The 16989-nt window shown below is 38.6% G+C and overlaps 1 protein-coding gene across 8 annotated transcripts in view; it reads left to right on the forward strand.

Annotated features, from left to right (window-relative positions):
- LOC119653907 (lysophosphatidylserine lipase ABHD12) overlaps window positions 1–16989 on the forward strand; it is a 36444-nt gene that overhangs the window by 10433 nt on the left and 9022 nt on the right. For 3 of the 8 annotated variants that reach the window (XM_038059044.1, XM_038059049.1, XM_038059047.1), the window contains exons 2-5: window positions 1497–1975; window positions 2215–2444; window positions 16562–16680; window positions 16742–16926. In XM_038059044.1, the coding sequence (XP_037914972.1) occupies window positions 2359–2444; window positions 16562–16680; window positions 16742–16926 (390 nt within the window). In that variant the 5' untranslated portion in view covers window positions 1497–1975; window positions 2215–2358. Of the gene's footprint in view, window positions 1–986; window positions 1386–1496; window positions 1976–2214; window positions 2445–2528; window positions 2650–16561; window positions 16681–16741; window positions 16927–16989 lie in introns of those variants that run through there. The other 5 variants (XM_038059045.1, XM_038059046.1, XM_038059048.1 and 2 more) reach the window with 5 other exon arrangements.

The raw sequence follows: 16989 nt of genomic DNA on the forward strand, positions 1-16989 counted from the left end.
ACACTTACAGGTTAAATTTCATAAGACATGTGATAAAGACGACGTATGTATATTTATAAGAGTATTTATGTCCGTAGCCTACATATCGACGAAATCTATGAGCGATACTATGCCCGTCAGGTTGTGGATAAAATCCGGCTCAATAGGTTACGGTGGGCGGGTCACCTAATCCGTATGGATGAGGATGATCCAGCCTGGAAAGCCTATAAGGGCAATATCTATGGTAGAAAAAGTAGACGAGGCAGACCCTGCCTGAGATGGAACGATAGCGTAGGCCAGGAGGCCAGCTTTTAGGGATATCGAATTGGTAGACCTCGGCGCAAAACTGGGATGTCTGGAATTCCTTATTAAGGCAGGCCTAGACCGGATATCGGACGCCGTTGATGATGATTTATGTCCCTTAAGAACATTTTTCCTGAATTGCATATAGCTGCTTATAGAAAGCCAATTGTGATGCTTTCATACCTGAGCCGGAATCTAATTCCAAATATTCCCCGATAGTTAAAGATCATAGTCGTGCGAAACGTTTCTTGGCTCTTGACTCTTTCTCCGGTTCGGTTGCAAAGTAATTTCGAAATTTGCAGGCTGCTAATCCACAAATTTCTATCCGTTTTGCTCGTCGATAAGCAGGGAATACTTTGTGCGTTATTTTAAGCTCCAACTTGTTGGGATGGACCATATTTTTGTTGCCCCTTATAAATCTGAATGAAACAATGTTTCGGCTCAATTTTTTTATACAAAGTCGAAATGTACAAAGTCGATGCAGACAATTTTTGACATTTAAGATTTATAGCTATAAAGTGTTCAAGACTATTGTAGCTCACATTAGATATTTTTCTATGGAAAGTGTACAGCTCTTAATATTGCTTTCCTCCAATTTACATGATTCCATCTTATCATTTTATTTAGTTTGGCCTATTGACTTTTTAAACAAACCGATTGCATTTACTTTTTGCACTTTGAGTTAACCGAAGTGAATGTGATAGTATAGGAATTCCCAGATCTTCATAAACAGATTCTCTTTTAAATGGTGCAAAAGTATTTTCAACTGTATAACGATTTTAAATATTCAGTTATCATATGAAAGTTAAGTTTTCAAAATAAATGTAAATTTATTTGTGTCGCGATTGAGTGTTCACATGTAATATTGCGCAGAAAGCAACAACAGCGTTTTCTCGTGCTGCGATTTATGCGTATAGTGATTCCGACATATGAAATTTACCGATTAATTTGCGTAATTTATTGTAATGAATAAAGTTTTTCCAATTCGATCACTTTGATTCACTGTATCGAAACATAAATTCTATCCGAAAACTCACAAGTGAAATTAAGATTAATTGTGTGGACACCTCAATGTAATTTCAAATTATAAATCGATATTCTCAGTCAGTATAAATTTTCTAATAATTTTGATAAAGCCTGGATCATTTCAGCAAAAAATAAAATTTCCCTCATGAATTGATCCTAAAATGTAACCATTGTGTTTTCAATTACAGGATGTAGACGTCTCGCACTTAATGGTATCACACAGTATTCTCTACCGCCTACAGAACATTCAACAACAAACGAGCAATTGATTAATGCAACCGCTAATAAGTACACAAAGCGAAATTTTCTTGATGCTACATAACTACGTGTTGCTGACAGTGACCGCAGGAAAATAGACGACTTTCGGAATCATATCAGTTGCGATAAGTGGATGATTTGCTTAATACCCTGAATACGGTAGCTCTCTCAAATGAGACAATTAAAGCAAAGCCGGCTCAAGAAAAAATTTGCCAGAGGAGCATGAAATTATCTTTATTCTGTATGTACACATATATGTGCGAAGATAATCGCATACTGTGTGAAATACGATTCTAAAGCCAAAGAATATACGTGGAACGACGACTGCTCTGATAGATGTTACGCCCGAACTTCCCTAAATTTATGAATTAGTTATGTTTTTGACGCGAAAGCGGAAGTTTCTTAAAAGGTGATTTATTGTTTCTCATTCCGAAAGTATCGAAAATCAAAGTTAAGGAAAACTAGTTAAATTGTTAACAAGAATATTGGAAAAGAACCCAGCTGACATTTACTAGAATCGCGTTGCTTGTTCTTTGAATGTCCCACGTGCATCTATTAAATTTAATCAATACCAGTAATAGTTAATAAGTTTTCCAAGTGCTAGCTAGTGCTCTGTTTATTTATTCATCTTTTTTTCATTCTATTTAGTGCCGCCTAACTTTTACCTTTGACTCTTTTACTCATCATAATTGACTCGCTAGATTCTCCTCATTAAGTTACTCTACTATTTGTTAACGAAACAGTGACGTGTAATTAAGTATTTTGCGAATAGAGAACACGACCAGTACAGAAATGTATGGAATTCATCAGATTGTAAAAGATATCTTCTGGATAACTTTAGTTCCTGGACTTTTCGTAGCGTGTTGGCTGGCAGGGGTGTAAGTACCAGTATCTTAACCAGAAAACAAACACTAAAAATATCGTGAACATCAATTTGTAGCTTTTTTTTAATTTTGTGAATATCTTAAACCGTTGGGAATTTAACTTAACTTCCCGCGATGTAATAATTTATGGTGGCGTTTTCTAGTTGTGAAAATCGATGTGGATGTACTTTTGTTGTTTCGTTTATAAATTTGTCCTCTTGTAAGTGTATCAACTTACCTTCTTGATTCATCAAACTTAGGTGTTATAACATACAATTGTATCTAGTTGAAATTCAATATATGTATGTAAAGCGCGAGTTGGTAGTCCAGTGAGTGGATTCTGTTGCGAAGGAAAATGTGGAATGTGGTGCTTTATCTGCGGTTTATTGCAATATTATTCTTAAAGTAGATTCTGCTTCTCTTAGGGGTGTCAATATAAGAGTGGACATTTTGCACATTTTGAAAAGTCTATTTTCCCTTATTTCAGTCTCTTTTACAAACATTTGACAGTAGAATTTCACTTTCCTTGTTTTTCTTCCGCAATGCTTTAATAATTTCTACTCTGAAATATTACTATTTCACTAGCACTATTAACTTTAAGGAACCTGTCAGGGCCCTATCGCTTTATTACCCAAGACTTGACTTCTTTTTCACATTTGACTTTTGCTCTGTTCCAAGCGATTGTATTGATTAAGATCTCTGTCATCGTCTAAAAGTTCTCCCTTGATATACTTAATTCTATTGCTTTTGTATTTTTTTCCTGGTGGAGGCATGAAAAGTGTTAATGTATGTGTTATTGTATATCATGATCCCTTGAATATTCTAAACTGAAATGTTGTCACTACAATATTTTTCGTTAGACTTTAATTTTTTTTAGCCTTTTGTCCGTATTTATTCGTATAAAAAGTGATAATTTTCGTCAAATCCTGGAAACTAGATTCGTTTGACCCTCTTTATTAAGGCAGCGAGATTATACTTCCATGAAGCAAAATATTGTAATCTGTTAGCGTCTAGAAGATTGATATTAATAACTTCCTGAAAGTGCCTTCTTATGTCCTGCAGTTGGAGCACCAAAAAGCTGATGTCTGATCCGTCCGTAGGCGGGGCACTCACATAGAAAGTGTTCCCTGGATTCCGCTTCCTCATTACAGGATGGACACGTATCATTTTGGATAATTTCTATTCTGAACATATGCCCAGCTAGTGAATTATGGCCAGTCAGAAAGCCCACAATACTTCTGCAAGTCTTCCTGCTTTTCGAGAGGATAAACTTTGCAGTATGTTTGTTTCGTTCTGACGGGAATAGTTTGGTCTGTCTAACAGCATTAAGACTTCGCCACCTATCGCTATTGGAAGCTTGTTCCCAGTTTTTGATAGCAGCACCAGCCAATGCTACCGATACCTCAATTGCTGGTTCCGGTCCGGGCACGGGGAAAGTTGTAGCCTCTTTTGCTAAGGCATCCGAGATTTCCTTTCCCTCTACACCTCTACACATGCCCTCAATACATCTTGGTTATCGCTACAGATTGCGATGCGCCTGCCCTTCAACCGCTCTTCACTCATCCAAGTTGCCGTCTTTAGGATCGCATACACTTCAGCCTGAAAGACCGTTGTGTATTGTCCCAAAGGAAAAGCCCACTTTTCGTTTTTATTCCAGAAGTAGACTCCTGCTCCAAAACCATTTTCTGTCTTTGAGCCATCTTTGTAGAAGACGTCAGTATATCCTGACACGCAATCTTCTGGTTCGTCCCAATTTTCTCTCCGTTTCAAGATAACATCATATCTTCCACCAAACAGATGTATGGGGATCTGAGAATCCGAAGGCTTTGCAAAAACTAGATTATCTAGATCTAGATCCCCCAATGCTTTGTGCCCCCCACGTCCATTTTTTTCCCATATATCTAATTGAATTAGTCTAGTAGCTGCTCTCATTGCAGTGGTCTAAACAAACAAATCCAAGGGCTGCAAATTGACTCTGGATGTGGTGCTCATGGCATCGGTGATACCCAGACGCACAGTTCTTTGCAGTGTGGCTAGTTTACTTGTTTGTTTCACTTTAACCCACCACACTACGGATGCATAAGCGAACATCTACCTAATGATAGCAACATATATCCACATTACTACCAGAGACCCAAGTCCCTATGTCGAGGCAAAGGTCTACCTACACAGCCCACCCCGTTTCATCTTTATCTCTACATGTTTGTTCCAAAGAAGCTTCTTGTCTAGAATAAATCCCAGATATTTCACTTCTTCGGAGAGTTGAAGGGTTGTACCCCCCTCATCTCTGGAACGCATAGACCATTCAGTTTCCTCCTTTTTGTAAATAATACCATTGTGGTTTTATTTGGATTTACTGAAAGTCCATGCCTGAGACACCAACTGTCAATCAAATCAACGATGCGTTGTGTATTTCTGCACACCATTCCAAGATCTCGACCAACAGCCAGCACAGCCACGTCATCCGCATAGTAGTGAGTTGATCAGCATACTCCATAGAAGCGGCGATAGGACATCTCCTTGAGGGCAGCCTTTTGTTACTTCCATTGTTAGGTAACGATCAACATCCACTTCGGCACGTCAACATCATGCTCTCTGGCGCATCACAGAGCTTTTGGAAGGGCGCACAGTCAAAAGCCCCTTCAATGTGCACGAACACCCCCATCGCAAACTCATGCTTCAGAGTTGCATCTTTTATCTTTGAAACCACAGGACAGGACTTTCCACTTTGGTAAGCATGTTGGTTTTCATTTAGCGGGTGCGACCTTAGCGCCTTCCCGCGAATATGACGCTCAACCAGTTTCACCAGACATTTCAGCGAAAATTATGTTAGCCTGATTTGCCTGAAGTTCTTTGGATTTGAATAGTCATCTTTCCAGGCTTATGAAGACTACCTTTACCTTCTGCCAAGACATCCTCGAAAAATATTTCTCAGAAGTTGCTCTTAGTGCTCTATACTCTCCTTTAGCATCGCTGGGCAGATGCCATCCATGCCAGGTGCTTTGAAGTTTTCAAATGATAGTATAGCAGCTCTTGCCTTTTCATTGGCAACAACCAGTGTCCCAATTCCCCTTGCAACACCTTCGTGTTAAAGGGTCTGCAGAAACCGCCAATTCACTTCTTCCCACTTTTGAGACCTGTTCTCCCGGGTGGTGTACATCCAAGAGAGTCTATATAGACTCAACTCTGGAGTTCGTGCAAGTACCATCTCGTTTTCTAAGAGAGTCCAACTTGGCCGACTCGTCCTTATTATGGATTCTGCATCGCCTGGAAGTCTCCCTTTCACCTTGCAGTTCCTCACAGTATGCTCTAAAAGAGTCTCGTTTCGAACGTTTTACGAGCCTCTTATATTCACGCTGTGAGTTCCGGAAGTTTAGCCGTTTGGCAAGCACGATGTAGAAGTCGTTTGGTTGATTTCTTGAGTCTCTGCAGTTTTCGGTTCCCCTATGGAACCGTTTTACCGCGTTAGCCTCGGGAAATAGAACAAACCTCTTCAAAGCACTCTAAAAGTGTGCGATTCAGAGTTTTCAATTGATGTTCTATCGCCAAAGGAGTCCTTAGTCGGCTAGGGAGCTCAACTTTGTCGCCAAGAAGTCCATTGAACTACGTCCAATCCGTTTTCCTAGGATTCCGTCTTTGTATTACAAGCTGTTCGCCTGCAATAATTAGACTAAATTCTAAGTAACGGTGATCTGAGAGTGAGACTTTATCTGGCACTCCTCAATTTCTAATCACCTTCAGCAACTTTGAAGTGCAGATTGTTAGGTCAACAAGTTTGAAGTGCAGATTGTTAGGTCAACAAGTTTGAAGTGCAGATTGTTAGGTCAATTACTTCACTTCCTCTTAGCCTCACGAACGTGGGGGCGCACCCTACGGTCGCGGTCATCAGACCAGCTGAAGTGATAAAATCAAACAGCTTCTTTCTGTTAGGATTGCATTTCCTATTGCCCCAACAAATATGCTGAGCGTTCGCATCACAGCCTATTAAAAGGTCAAAGCCACTTGATTCTGCACACAATACAAGATCCCTTAATTCTTGCGTCGGCGGAGGGCACAAAGAATCATAGAGTAAGTAAGGAGAGGCAACTATGACGTTTCTCCTCTTACCATTAACCTGGTATTGTAAGTTGACCGCAACAAGATCCTGGGAACAGAATTGTCTCAGCATGGTTGCCTCTAGCAATTTTGACATCAGAACGCAGGTCCTCGGTCTCGAGGATCTTTCATCGAAGAAGATCCTAGTCCCCTTGACTGATCCAATATCATAGATTCTGTTAAAACGAACCCATGGCTCTTGAACCAGAAATATATAAGGACAGTACTGGAACTTTGCCAGCTTTGCTGCCAGTAGATAGGAAGAAGCTTTAACATGCTGCAGGTTGATTTGACTAGCTCTTAAGTTTGTAGCCATAAATGCAGGCAATATGAAAATCGCCGCTAATTGAAAAGTCTGCTGCGTTCGGTGTGAATCTTACCGGGGTTGCCAGTTTGTCCTCATGTTCCGCCGAAAGTTTCGATTTCTCTGGATATCGCCACACTTGGTGGTGTAGCAACGTCCATGTCGTCACTTCGCCTTCTTTCGCAGTGCCTTCCGGTGTGGTCGGCTAGTAGCTCTCCCAGGTTCACGAAGTCCGGGGTGCATGGATGTCTCTTCACATACCGTCATACCCAGTTGCGTCCACACCAGCTTACCTTTCTTCCGTTAATCCGGGTACATGCTGAGGAGAAGATTATAATAAGCAACCCTGTGGTCCCTTCTCCTTTGCGGTTAAGGTTTCCTTCTGCTGAGCCTTCCTTCCCTGTATTTCAGAAGAATTAGGTAATAGTGTCACCGACAGGCCGGCTGTAGTCAGTACCTTTCATTAAGCGAATTGCTGGACCATCCTTTTTAGCTGACCGCACTATAGGCACCGGGTGTGGGTATTCCACTTAAACCGGTCCTCCACAGATTTCTCCGTGGGGGAACATGAATGATGAGGTCTCCAAAATCCGTGCCTCGGCCACGACCTGATTTCTCAGAGTCTCGGGTGGATTCGAAGTTTGTGACTTCTTACCACTTGGAGAGTTGCAATCCTTTATTTCCATCTTCATGTGTTTTTGGACAGCCTTGGTGTAGTAGAAAGGTAGACAAGCTTCCCCACCACGACAAGGTGGTGTCCGAGGGGGAGTCGTTTGCATATTACTTCCGTATATGTTCACATGCACCATGAATGATATCTCCCTAAATTTATTACCATCCGGCTATTGTTTAGCAGTCAAAAAGTGTCTAACTACGTGGACGACGGATACAGTCAGTAACACAGGAGCGTGGGTGCTGTAAATTCATCATCATCATCAACGGCGCAACAACCGGTATCCGGCCTAGGCCTGCCTTAATAAAGAACTCCACACACCCCGGTTTTGCGCCGAGGTCCACCAAATCGATATCGATCGATGAAAGCTGTCTGACGTCCCCACCTACGCCATCGCTCCATCTCAGGCGGGGTCTGCCTCGTCTTCTTTTTCTACCATATATATTGCCCTTATAGACTTTCCCGGTTGGATCATCCTCATCCATACGGATTGAGTGACTCGCCCACCGTAACCTGTTGAGCCGTATTTTATTCACAACCAGACGGTCGTGGTATCGCTCATAGATTTCGTCGTTATGTGAGCTACGGAATCGTCCGTCCTCATGTAGGGGGCCAAAAATTCTTCGGAGGATTCTTCTCTCGAACGCGGCCAAGAGTTCGCAATTCTTTTTGCTAAGAACCCAAGTCTCCGAGGAATACATGAGGACTGGCAAGATCATTGTCTTGTACAGTAAAAGCTTTGACCCTATGGTGAGGCGTTTCGAGTGGAACAGTTTTTGTAAGCTGAAATAGACTCTGTTGACTGACAACAACCGTGCGCAGATTTCAACATCGTAGCTGTTATCGGTTGTGATTTTCGACCCTAGATAGGAGAAATTATCGACGGTCTCAAAGTTGTCGTCTGCTATCTTTATTCTTCCCGTTTGACCAGTGTAATTCGATGTTGTTCGTTCTTTTGGTTTTGACGCTAACGTTGCTGTAAATTAAAATAGATTTTTATTTCCTGAAAAATTATGTTATCTTTGAATTTCCTGTATTTTTCTTAAATATACGTTGCAAGTAAGATCACAACATTGACATAGTTAAAAGCTGTCGCGCACGAAAATGGTTTGACGTTGTGTCCTTGGATTTACACCCTGAAAAAGCAAGAAAGTAAACTTGTTAGCAATGATATGGGTATTTGCAAAATATAAATCAACACTGGCGAATAGGAAAAACAAGTTTTTATTATTTTACAAAAAAATAGATTTTTTTCTAGAGTAGTATCAGTTAATTTTCAACAGGTATTTATGATATATCCAAATAAACGTTTGAACACGTTTTTTTTCCTCTGCGAAGCCTTAGTAAATTAGAGAAGAATGATGACTGTAGTATTGTATTTTAAAGGTTATCTACTATATACGTATGCATAGGACATGTTCCACTGCAGTGTACCGGCTACTCATTCATTCATGTATGCGTTAATTTTAACAATATTGATGAAGGAAACTATTAGAAGAAATCTTTGTACTCTTCTAAAAAATTTTACCTACTAACATCACCTTGGAAATAGGGCCATTATTATGTAGCTTTTTCTCAGTTACTAAATCTTGCAAAAGTTCTACAAGTTGAGTCTATTGTTCACATACTGTGTTCGCAAGAAATTCACTTGTATTTACACATTTTCCCAAGCAAGACATATTCCGATTTTGCCAAGTGTATTCCACTACAGAATATCGACAGTATACGTGGCCTCATAGACAGGATATTTGCCGCTTTAACATTCAGATAAAATATCTTGTAAGCAACTAGTTCGATAGCTAAACAACCACGAGAAAACGACCGGGAAGAGTGGTGAATACTATCGAGACAAGCCGCAAGAAGAAGGATAAATGCTAAAGTAAAAGAATATATTAATTTTTTTTTTTACTTTTATAGTGAAGACAAGATCCGCGCAAAATATCCAGAAAGGATTTTCGTTTGCAATTGATGGTCATGCTTTTTTGTATGAGCAGGGGCCAGTGAGCATACGTATATGCTCAATTTCTTGTTTCTACCGGGAAAAGTAGTATCCATACTTTCTGCATAATGAGGTGATTCAAAATATCACATATTTTGAACTTTTACGGTATTGCGTGTGGAAATTGGTATATGTGATGGCTTCTTTCTATAGCTCCTTCAATCCCACCATTCCAGAAACCACAATAAATAATAGTGCAAGGTTATATGGTCGTTGCATTCGTATTTTTTAAAGAAGTTTTCCTTTAGGGTAAAATTACAATTTTCACTTTATGTTGTCGTGTGTGACCAACCTTTCGTCTTGCCAATTTTCATATTATTGGACAAAGAGTTTGTTCATGTTTTTACAAAAAAGTGTCTTGCTGGCGTAGGTGTTGAGTATTTCTCAACTGTCAATAATCTCTTACCCAACCAGAATATCTCAACCAGGAAATAATCCCAGCCTGCTTTCACCTCATCATCAAACATATACGGCTCAGCTGATGCTTTATTCATAAAACTATTTTCTTTTCCAGCGCCCTGTTGTAGGCTCTACTACTTTGCAGCTGTTGAAATATTCATCCAGGATAGGAGCTCTAGCTTCACCTTTGATAAATGAGCTACATGATAACATGCTTCATTTATTTCTGTTCTACTTTTTTATTCTGACTGATAAAATCCCTTCTGTCCGCAGTATAGATATACAAAAGTTGAGGTCGCGTATAGACAGAATAATGGTGTGAATGTCCATTTAGCATCTTCGAAAATCAACAGTTGATAAAGATCAGTAGCAACAAAATGTTTTATTAGTTGCGACAAACCCTTAACCCCCCCCCGTTTAGGTTTCTAAACGATAATGCCCTTTTGATGACTTTTTTCATATTTATCTGTCTTTAATTGATTTTGATTAATTATGGGCAAGGGTAGGGTGGTAGGTAGGGGTAGGGTGTACATGGTAATTTGGCTTCTTTTCCTTGTCTGAAATGTAATAAACAATGTATTACTCATGTTAATTTTCTATTCATAGATTACTGACGATTACGCCTAGGCCTTTTAATGTAGGATATTGTGCACGAGTATATTGTTGAATTAATTTGATGAATCGGTTTCAATATTATTCTATCTATATTTAGCAGTATTTTTAATCTAATCATACATATATATGTATGTTTCAAGATTGTCACACAATACATTTTAAGAGTTGTTAATATATGTAGAACGGCGTAGTACCTTCAATTCCTGCGACAATTTATGCGCCCCAGACAGGGCACTTTGAATGGAATGGAAGTGTAATTTTATCGTAAATAACCGGAAATAAATACAATATATAATTAATAACCCTGGTTATTAGAAACGGCTATCATGCTACATGAAATGTGTGCGTCTTTTGAAATTCCCCTCATTACCTAAATATGAAATTGAAACTCATGTGGCGTATCAAATGAATGATCTCGATTAATACTTTCCGAAGATGGTTTTAGTTTTGGCATTTGCTGTATAGGCGGGGAGTGCGGAGGGGAGAAACTCTGCAACTGAAAAATTAAAAATTTGCCGTATAGTATATTATTATGTTTTCGGAAAATTGACTAGAAACCCATCTCGGTTATGATAGTAATAAAAGTAGTAGTAATACAGCATATAGTATGAAACATGATTTCCTCAAATTTGGATGAAATTCGTACTGTTACTGACAAAGATACAATAGCTAAAAATTGTCTCTTCCGTGTAAATTTACTGCAATCCACAACAATATCAATATCCCACTAGAGTCACTAGAGTGAGTAATTTGACTTGCTAAGTGTATACACACATACGGAAACGTGCAAAAGAGTCTAGCTGTAAGGGGAAAAGTTGTCATCATCATCATCATCATTCATTAATACATACTGTACACGTACATTTCGGGAATGAAAGATAAGAAACACACACATAAACACACATATATTTGGGAAAAACGGCAAGAAATACATTTGATTATTTCCAAAATCAAGTATAGAGCAGCGTGCGCAATATATAAAGTGCACTACTAGTCATCATTCCAATATACATAAGATAAATGCAACGTACTTACTATTACACATTGCACGAACACACAAAATGGCCGTCGACTCCTCCTTCTACAACACTAAGATATCAGCAGAATCAATGAAATATCATCTTGCTAATGCAATTGGAATTGCAATAAAAAATGTGTAAATATGGCACAGTGTCAGCTTCGTTCTCAGTGCCGGCTATATATGAAAAATGCAAAATTGTCGAAAATTTGCGGGCTACGTACAAATGGAATAGTGGAGTTCTCGCCAAGGTGCACATTGGGAGATTCGTCTAAACTTTTGGGACAGGCAGAGCTGCGGTGGAGGAAACTTTAGACCGTGATGCCGCTGTAACTCTCGTAAATGCAGTTATGACCTGCTGAGGACTGCCGTGGTAAGACTTTTGTACATTTGTTGGAGGGAATGCTATAAGCTCCGCCAGGGCGATAAAAATCAAAGCTCGCTGCTGGTCCCATCTAGCTCGTAGACTAGCCCCTGCCAGCACCGTGCTCCGTGGGGGCTCGATTATAAACTTATCACCCGAAAAATCGTGGCTCAGAGAAACAGATGTGTGGATAATATCACCTACGGATCCCTTTCAGGTTTATAACAAAATCATGAAAAGCACCCAAGATTGTCTACTTTTCACTATGATCGAGGTGGAAGATAAAAAAGAAGGCGCTAAATCCCGACAGTATCAGCGGTGTATGAACTGGTGTTTCACCATCGGCTGGACTACTGCTCGACGCATGCTATGCTTACCGGAAGGGGACATTTTTACTTTTCGCTGGTATCCGCTGGCTTGGCACAGCCGGAAACGCTCGAAAAGCTCATCAGTAGAATCGTCGAAGTAATATATGCTCCGGGAGACTTATCCCCAAGGCAACACCCGCCGTCAAAGAGTAGCGCTTCCTCCTTCTAGGCACACTAGAAAATTGCGTATATTGAGGAATTATCTAATGCTATCGGACCAGAAGAGGATGAAGATTTCCTCAGGAGTAGCAGATGGGCTCATCCTAAGGCCTGGTTTCTGAAAGGCCTCTCACGATAGTCTGGCTAATGGCAAACTTTAAGGGTCTTATTTTTAGCAGGAGACATCTTCTTATGAGTGCATCGCAGTTGGGCTAATGCTCTTGACAAGAATTTATTGGTAGCATCTTGCCAAGAGATGGAGAGCTCTGCGGGTAGTACCGCGCTGTCTCAGAACTGGTTGTGATCGCGGGAGTAATCCCCGTTGCCATCATGCTAAGGAATGCAAAGCAATCCACAAACGCAAGGAAGGTAGTTGCTCGTGAAGAATAACAACATACTCTAAGTTTGTGACAACTTTCTTGGAAAAACGGGTCAAGAGGCAGATGAATTGCGTGGCTCATTGGCAACGTAAGTAGAGAGACGCTCCACCCTTTGGTGAACGGAATTCCCTGATTGGGGGGACTTTGAAAAAAAGAGCTTTGACATCAAAATGTATTAATATTTCGTCTACCTCTACTTCACTAATAAACTGAAGGGCCTGGAACAACTCGCTTGATTCTTTGGCGAATCTAGTTTCAAACTGTTTTTCCATATTCTGGAAAGATTTACCTAACCATTTGACAATTGGATGCGTGGGACACATTTCCATGGGAACAGTTTGGCTCATCTCCTTGATTGGGTTATCAATCTTGAAAAGCAACTTGACTCTAGGAATAACTGGATCTGAGACTTTCAGTCTATTGTTTCTTAGAATTATTGGTTAGCATTCCTTAAGAACTCTTTTTATTTGGTTTACGAGTTGTAGGGGATTGAAATTAGGAATTTTCGCGGCTAGTAAAGAAATTCTAGAATATGGAAAACGAATTTGAGAATTCAAACAAGTTCTTCCAAGCTCTTCAGTGATGTGACAGCTTTTATATTCATTCTTTTTTTAAACAAAACATTTTTAAAATCGTCTGTCTGTTTCTCTGTCTGTCACACCCATTTCAAATTTGATGGAAATGTAGGAACTGTGAACACACATACATACAGTAAGTTATATCATTCTATGTCGAATTTAAGGGGGAGGGAGTGCATTTTTTTCATCAAATATAGTCATGTGAGGTATCAAATGAAAGATCTCGTTTAGTATTTCCAAAGCCTTAGTTTTGGTATTTGTTGGAAAGGTGGGGAGTGCGGGAGGTTGGGAGTGATCATTTCTTTCACGAAGCCATTCTCAGAAGCAGAAAAATCTGAAAACAAAATCAAAAGGCTATATGGTGCGCAGGCTTCGAAATACCCTCCATATCAACATCTGTTTAAATAAAGTTAATAATTGTATATTACTATAATTTTTAGTAATTGACTGCATTACAGAATCACGAAATTTTGCAGCAGTAGGCTATATCATAAAACATGATCCTACCAAATTTGGTAAAAATCGCATTATAACTAACAAAGTTATAATAGGTCAAAGTTGTCGCTTCTGCTCAAATTTAAAACTTTGAATGTCAGTATTTCGCGAAAGTAGATATTCTCGCATCATACATGCATATATTACGTGCTAGGTGAGACAAATGTCCACTCAAATGTTTTCATAAAAGAAATACACAAAACGTTTCATACCGAAAGCGTCCAACTTCCGATTTCCCGACTTGTTATTTGTTATTTTATAGACAGGAGGTTCTTAAGCCACCTCTCCACTTGCTCCAGATAGAGTTTCGAAACACAATATATATAAGCTCAAAATTGCTGTGTCATCCGTAAACATCCGACATGTAAGTAAGATACAAAATTGGTCCGAGTACGCTTTCCTGGGGAACTCTAGCTCCATTACTGTAGTAGTAGTTCGAATAATTTTCATTGCACTTGACCTTGAACTATCAACCAGAAATATACGATGATAATATATAGTATAATAATTCTTGTAAGTTAGTCGGGAGGACCTTTCGATCTTCTATTTAAGTCCTTTAGGTAAACTTTGCTAAATATTTGTGTTATAATAAAGAATATTGCCGAAAAGTACTCTTTTGCTTTGGTTCTGCAATGTATTTATGGGTATCCTTCAATAATTCGGAAAGTAACATAACTGAAGCATACCATTGAATAGGGACGTTAAATATATAACGGTGCTGATTTTACTATGTCCAAGCATGTTGGTTAAAACCGTCAACATTTGCTTGTTCTTTGGAGTTGGAAATCTCGATCCTAATGACCATTATGGGCATCAAATAGAAATATTTCCATACTTCTTCTCACTGTAGTTATAAAACAAGTTGGGAAACCGGAAGCTTGGCACTTCAGGTATGAAGGGTTTTGTTTGTTTCTTATGTATTTAGCCCATAATGCATATGTGTATGTAGCATGTCAAACTATCACTTTAGTATCGTATTTGGTATTTTGGATTGCAATAAATTTATACGGAAAAGACAACTTTGAGTTAATATATCAGTAATAATACGATTTGGATGAAACTCGGAGATATCATGCTCCATACTATAATCTATAATACTGCAAATTTTATAATTCTGGGATAAACTTAAGGGGGGTTTCAATTTTCAAGAAAACATAGCACTATTAATTATTAACTTAATTTGAATAGATATGGAAATGGAGATTATTTTGAGGCCTGGGAAGCATATAGAGGCAGATTCATGATTTTTTCAGAGTATTCGGTTGGTTAATTTCGGAGAATGAGTTCATTAAGGAGGTCACCCCGTGTAAAGGCTATTTTTTTTTTAATTCTTTGTGAAGAGCTGGATATGGGTACAAATACGAATTTTTCACCATATAATTATTAGTATCTTGAACATGCGTAGTAATTTTTCCAGCCCGATAGCATAGCTTATACACCCATCTCCAAAAAGGTGTTTTTCTGAAGCCACACTAGAGGGCACTGTGATCAGCTGAAAGACAAAATGTCAACGGCGTTTTAACGCGCGGACTTAACCACAGTCCGCAAACTAGGATTATTTGAAAACTATTTAATATTTTTTGTTTACCGAATGAATCAAAATTATCCTAGTTTGCGACCCGAAGAAATATGTTCTGAATAAATCGTGAAAATTTCAAAAAAAATCGTTGGATAGATTTTGAGTTATGGTGGCAGCAGATTTTCAAAAGGAGAATGCGATTTTTAACCATAAAATCTTAACTGACCATTAATCTACTATACCTAGTCCATAAACCTTCGGTTTCTTGAAGAAACACATGTAGACCCTTGGCTTCACTTCTTACAATTTTAGCGAAGTCATTCGAACGTTATTCGGACTGATAAATACGTGCTTTATTACGGTGATCGACATAAATCTGGCATGTGACATTTTACCTGTTTAACACTGTAATTTCCGAACGACTCCGAATATCAAAAAATCACTTTGCCTATATATTCTACACTATATCTAGATACAATTAATGCCAAAAAATCGATTCCTCGGATCCGACACATCGGTGACTTTTACCGCTCTTGACATGTCTTAATTATTTAGGCGTCAGTGTGGTACTAGTATACTTATTTGGGCCCTTTTGTTTGAAAACTATTGAGTATTGATTGAAAGCAAGAAAAGTTCACTCTGAGGTAGTGCTTGACATTATTACATCTATATTTTTATATGCCTAAATCTTTGGTTATACGAACTTAGCAAAAATTACGATTTTTATAATTATAATCGAGATTCTAAATTAGAGCATATTTCACAAATTTTTCACTTACTGTTCGTGATCTGTAAGGTTTATTTTTCATTGTGCTCTAATTTGTGTCAGTTGTAATTTTCATCCTGAGTACTGTATATTCATTAGTCAAGTGATCTAGAAAGTGTTATGCTTATTTAGTAAATTGTTGAGTTTCTGTGAACTCTCTTTACGAGTCAATATTAATAGCATGTTTAGTGTAGAGCGAACATAGATTGTTACCATATATTTTCGTAGAATTGAACGTATCTAATTAATGGCTTTGCATTTATGAAAAATTTTGAGCTTAATAAAACATCGGCACAATACCTCTGATAGATACACGCTTCTTAGTTTTAGGATGTTAGGGCTTACAAATTGAATATGTTCTCTGCATAATTCTAGCCTTATAATATTGTTTACATTTCAGAATTGCCTACGGGTCGTTAAAATTGAGTTTATTATGCTGCTTTATAGTGTTTGTTATTCTGCCGTTGCTGTTTAAGTATTCGGTGTCATTGCAGCGAAATATTTTGTTTTTAACTTTCGGTAAATATGTTTTCATATATTTTCTTTGGCATAATAACGTGTTACCTAATGTTTATTGCAGTGTCATATCCACGAGATTTGGATTTCAAAAGACCAGATAAGATAGACCTCTATGCCACTCGAAATTTCTATGTGGAAGTGAAGGACAATTCCCAAGCGAAGCCGATCAACTTGAAAGTTGGGGTTTGGCATGTTTTACCGACGTATGTTGTGAAAAAATTTAACGAGCGGTTCCATTTGAATGATGTGAGTACTCAAAGCACTTATGTTTCACTTTAAAAGGCATATAATGAACGAAATGACTAAAAC

Source organism: Hermetia illucens, chromosome 4 (genome assembly GCF_905115235.1).
Source record: "Hermetia illucens chromosome 4, iHerIll2.2.curated.20191125, whole genome shotgun sequence".
Classification (NCBI taxonomy): Eukaryota; Metazoa; Arthropoda; class Insecta; order Diptera; family Stratiomyidae; genus Hermetia; species Hermetia illucens.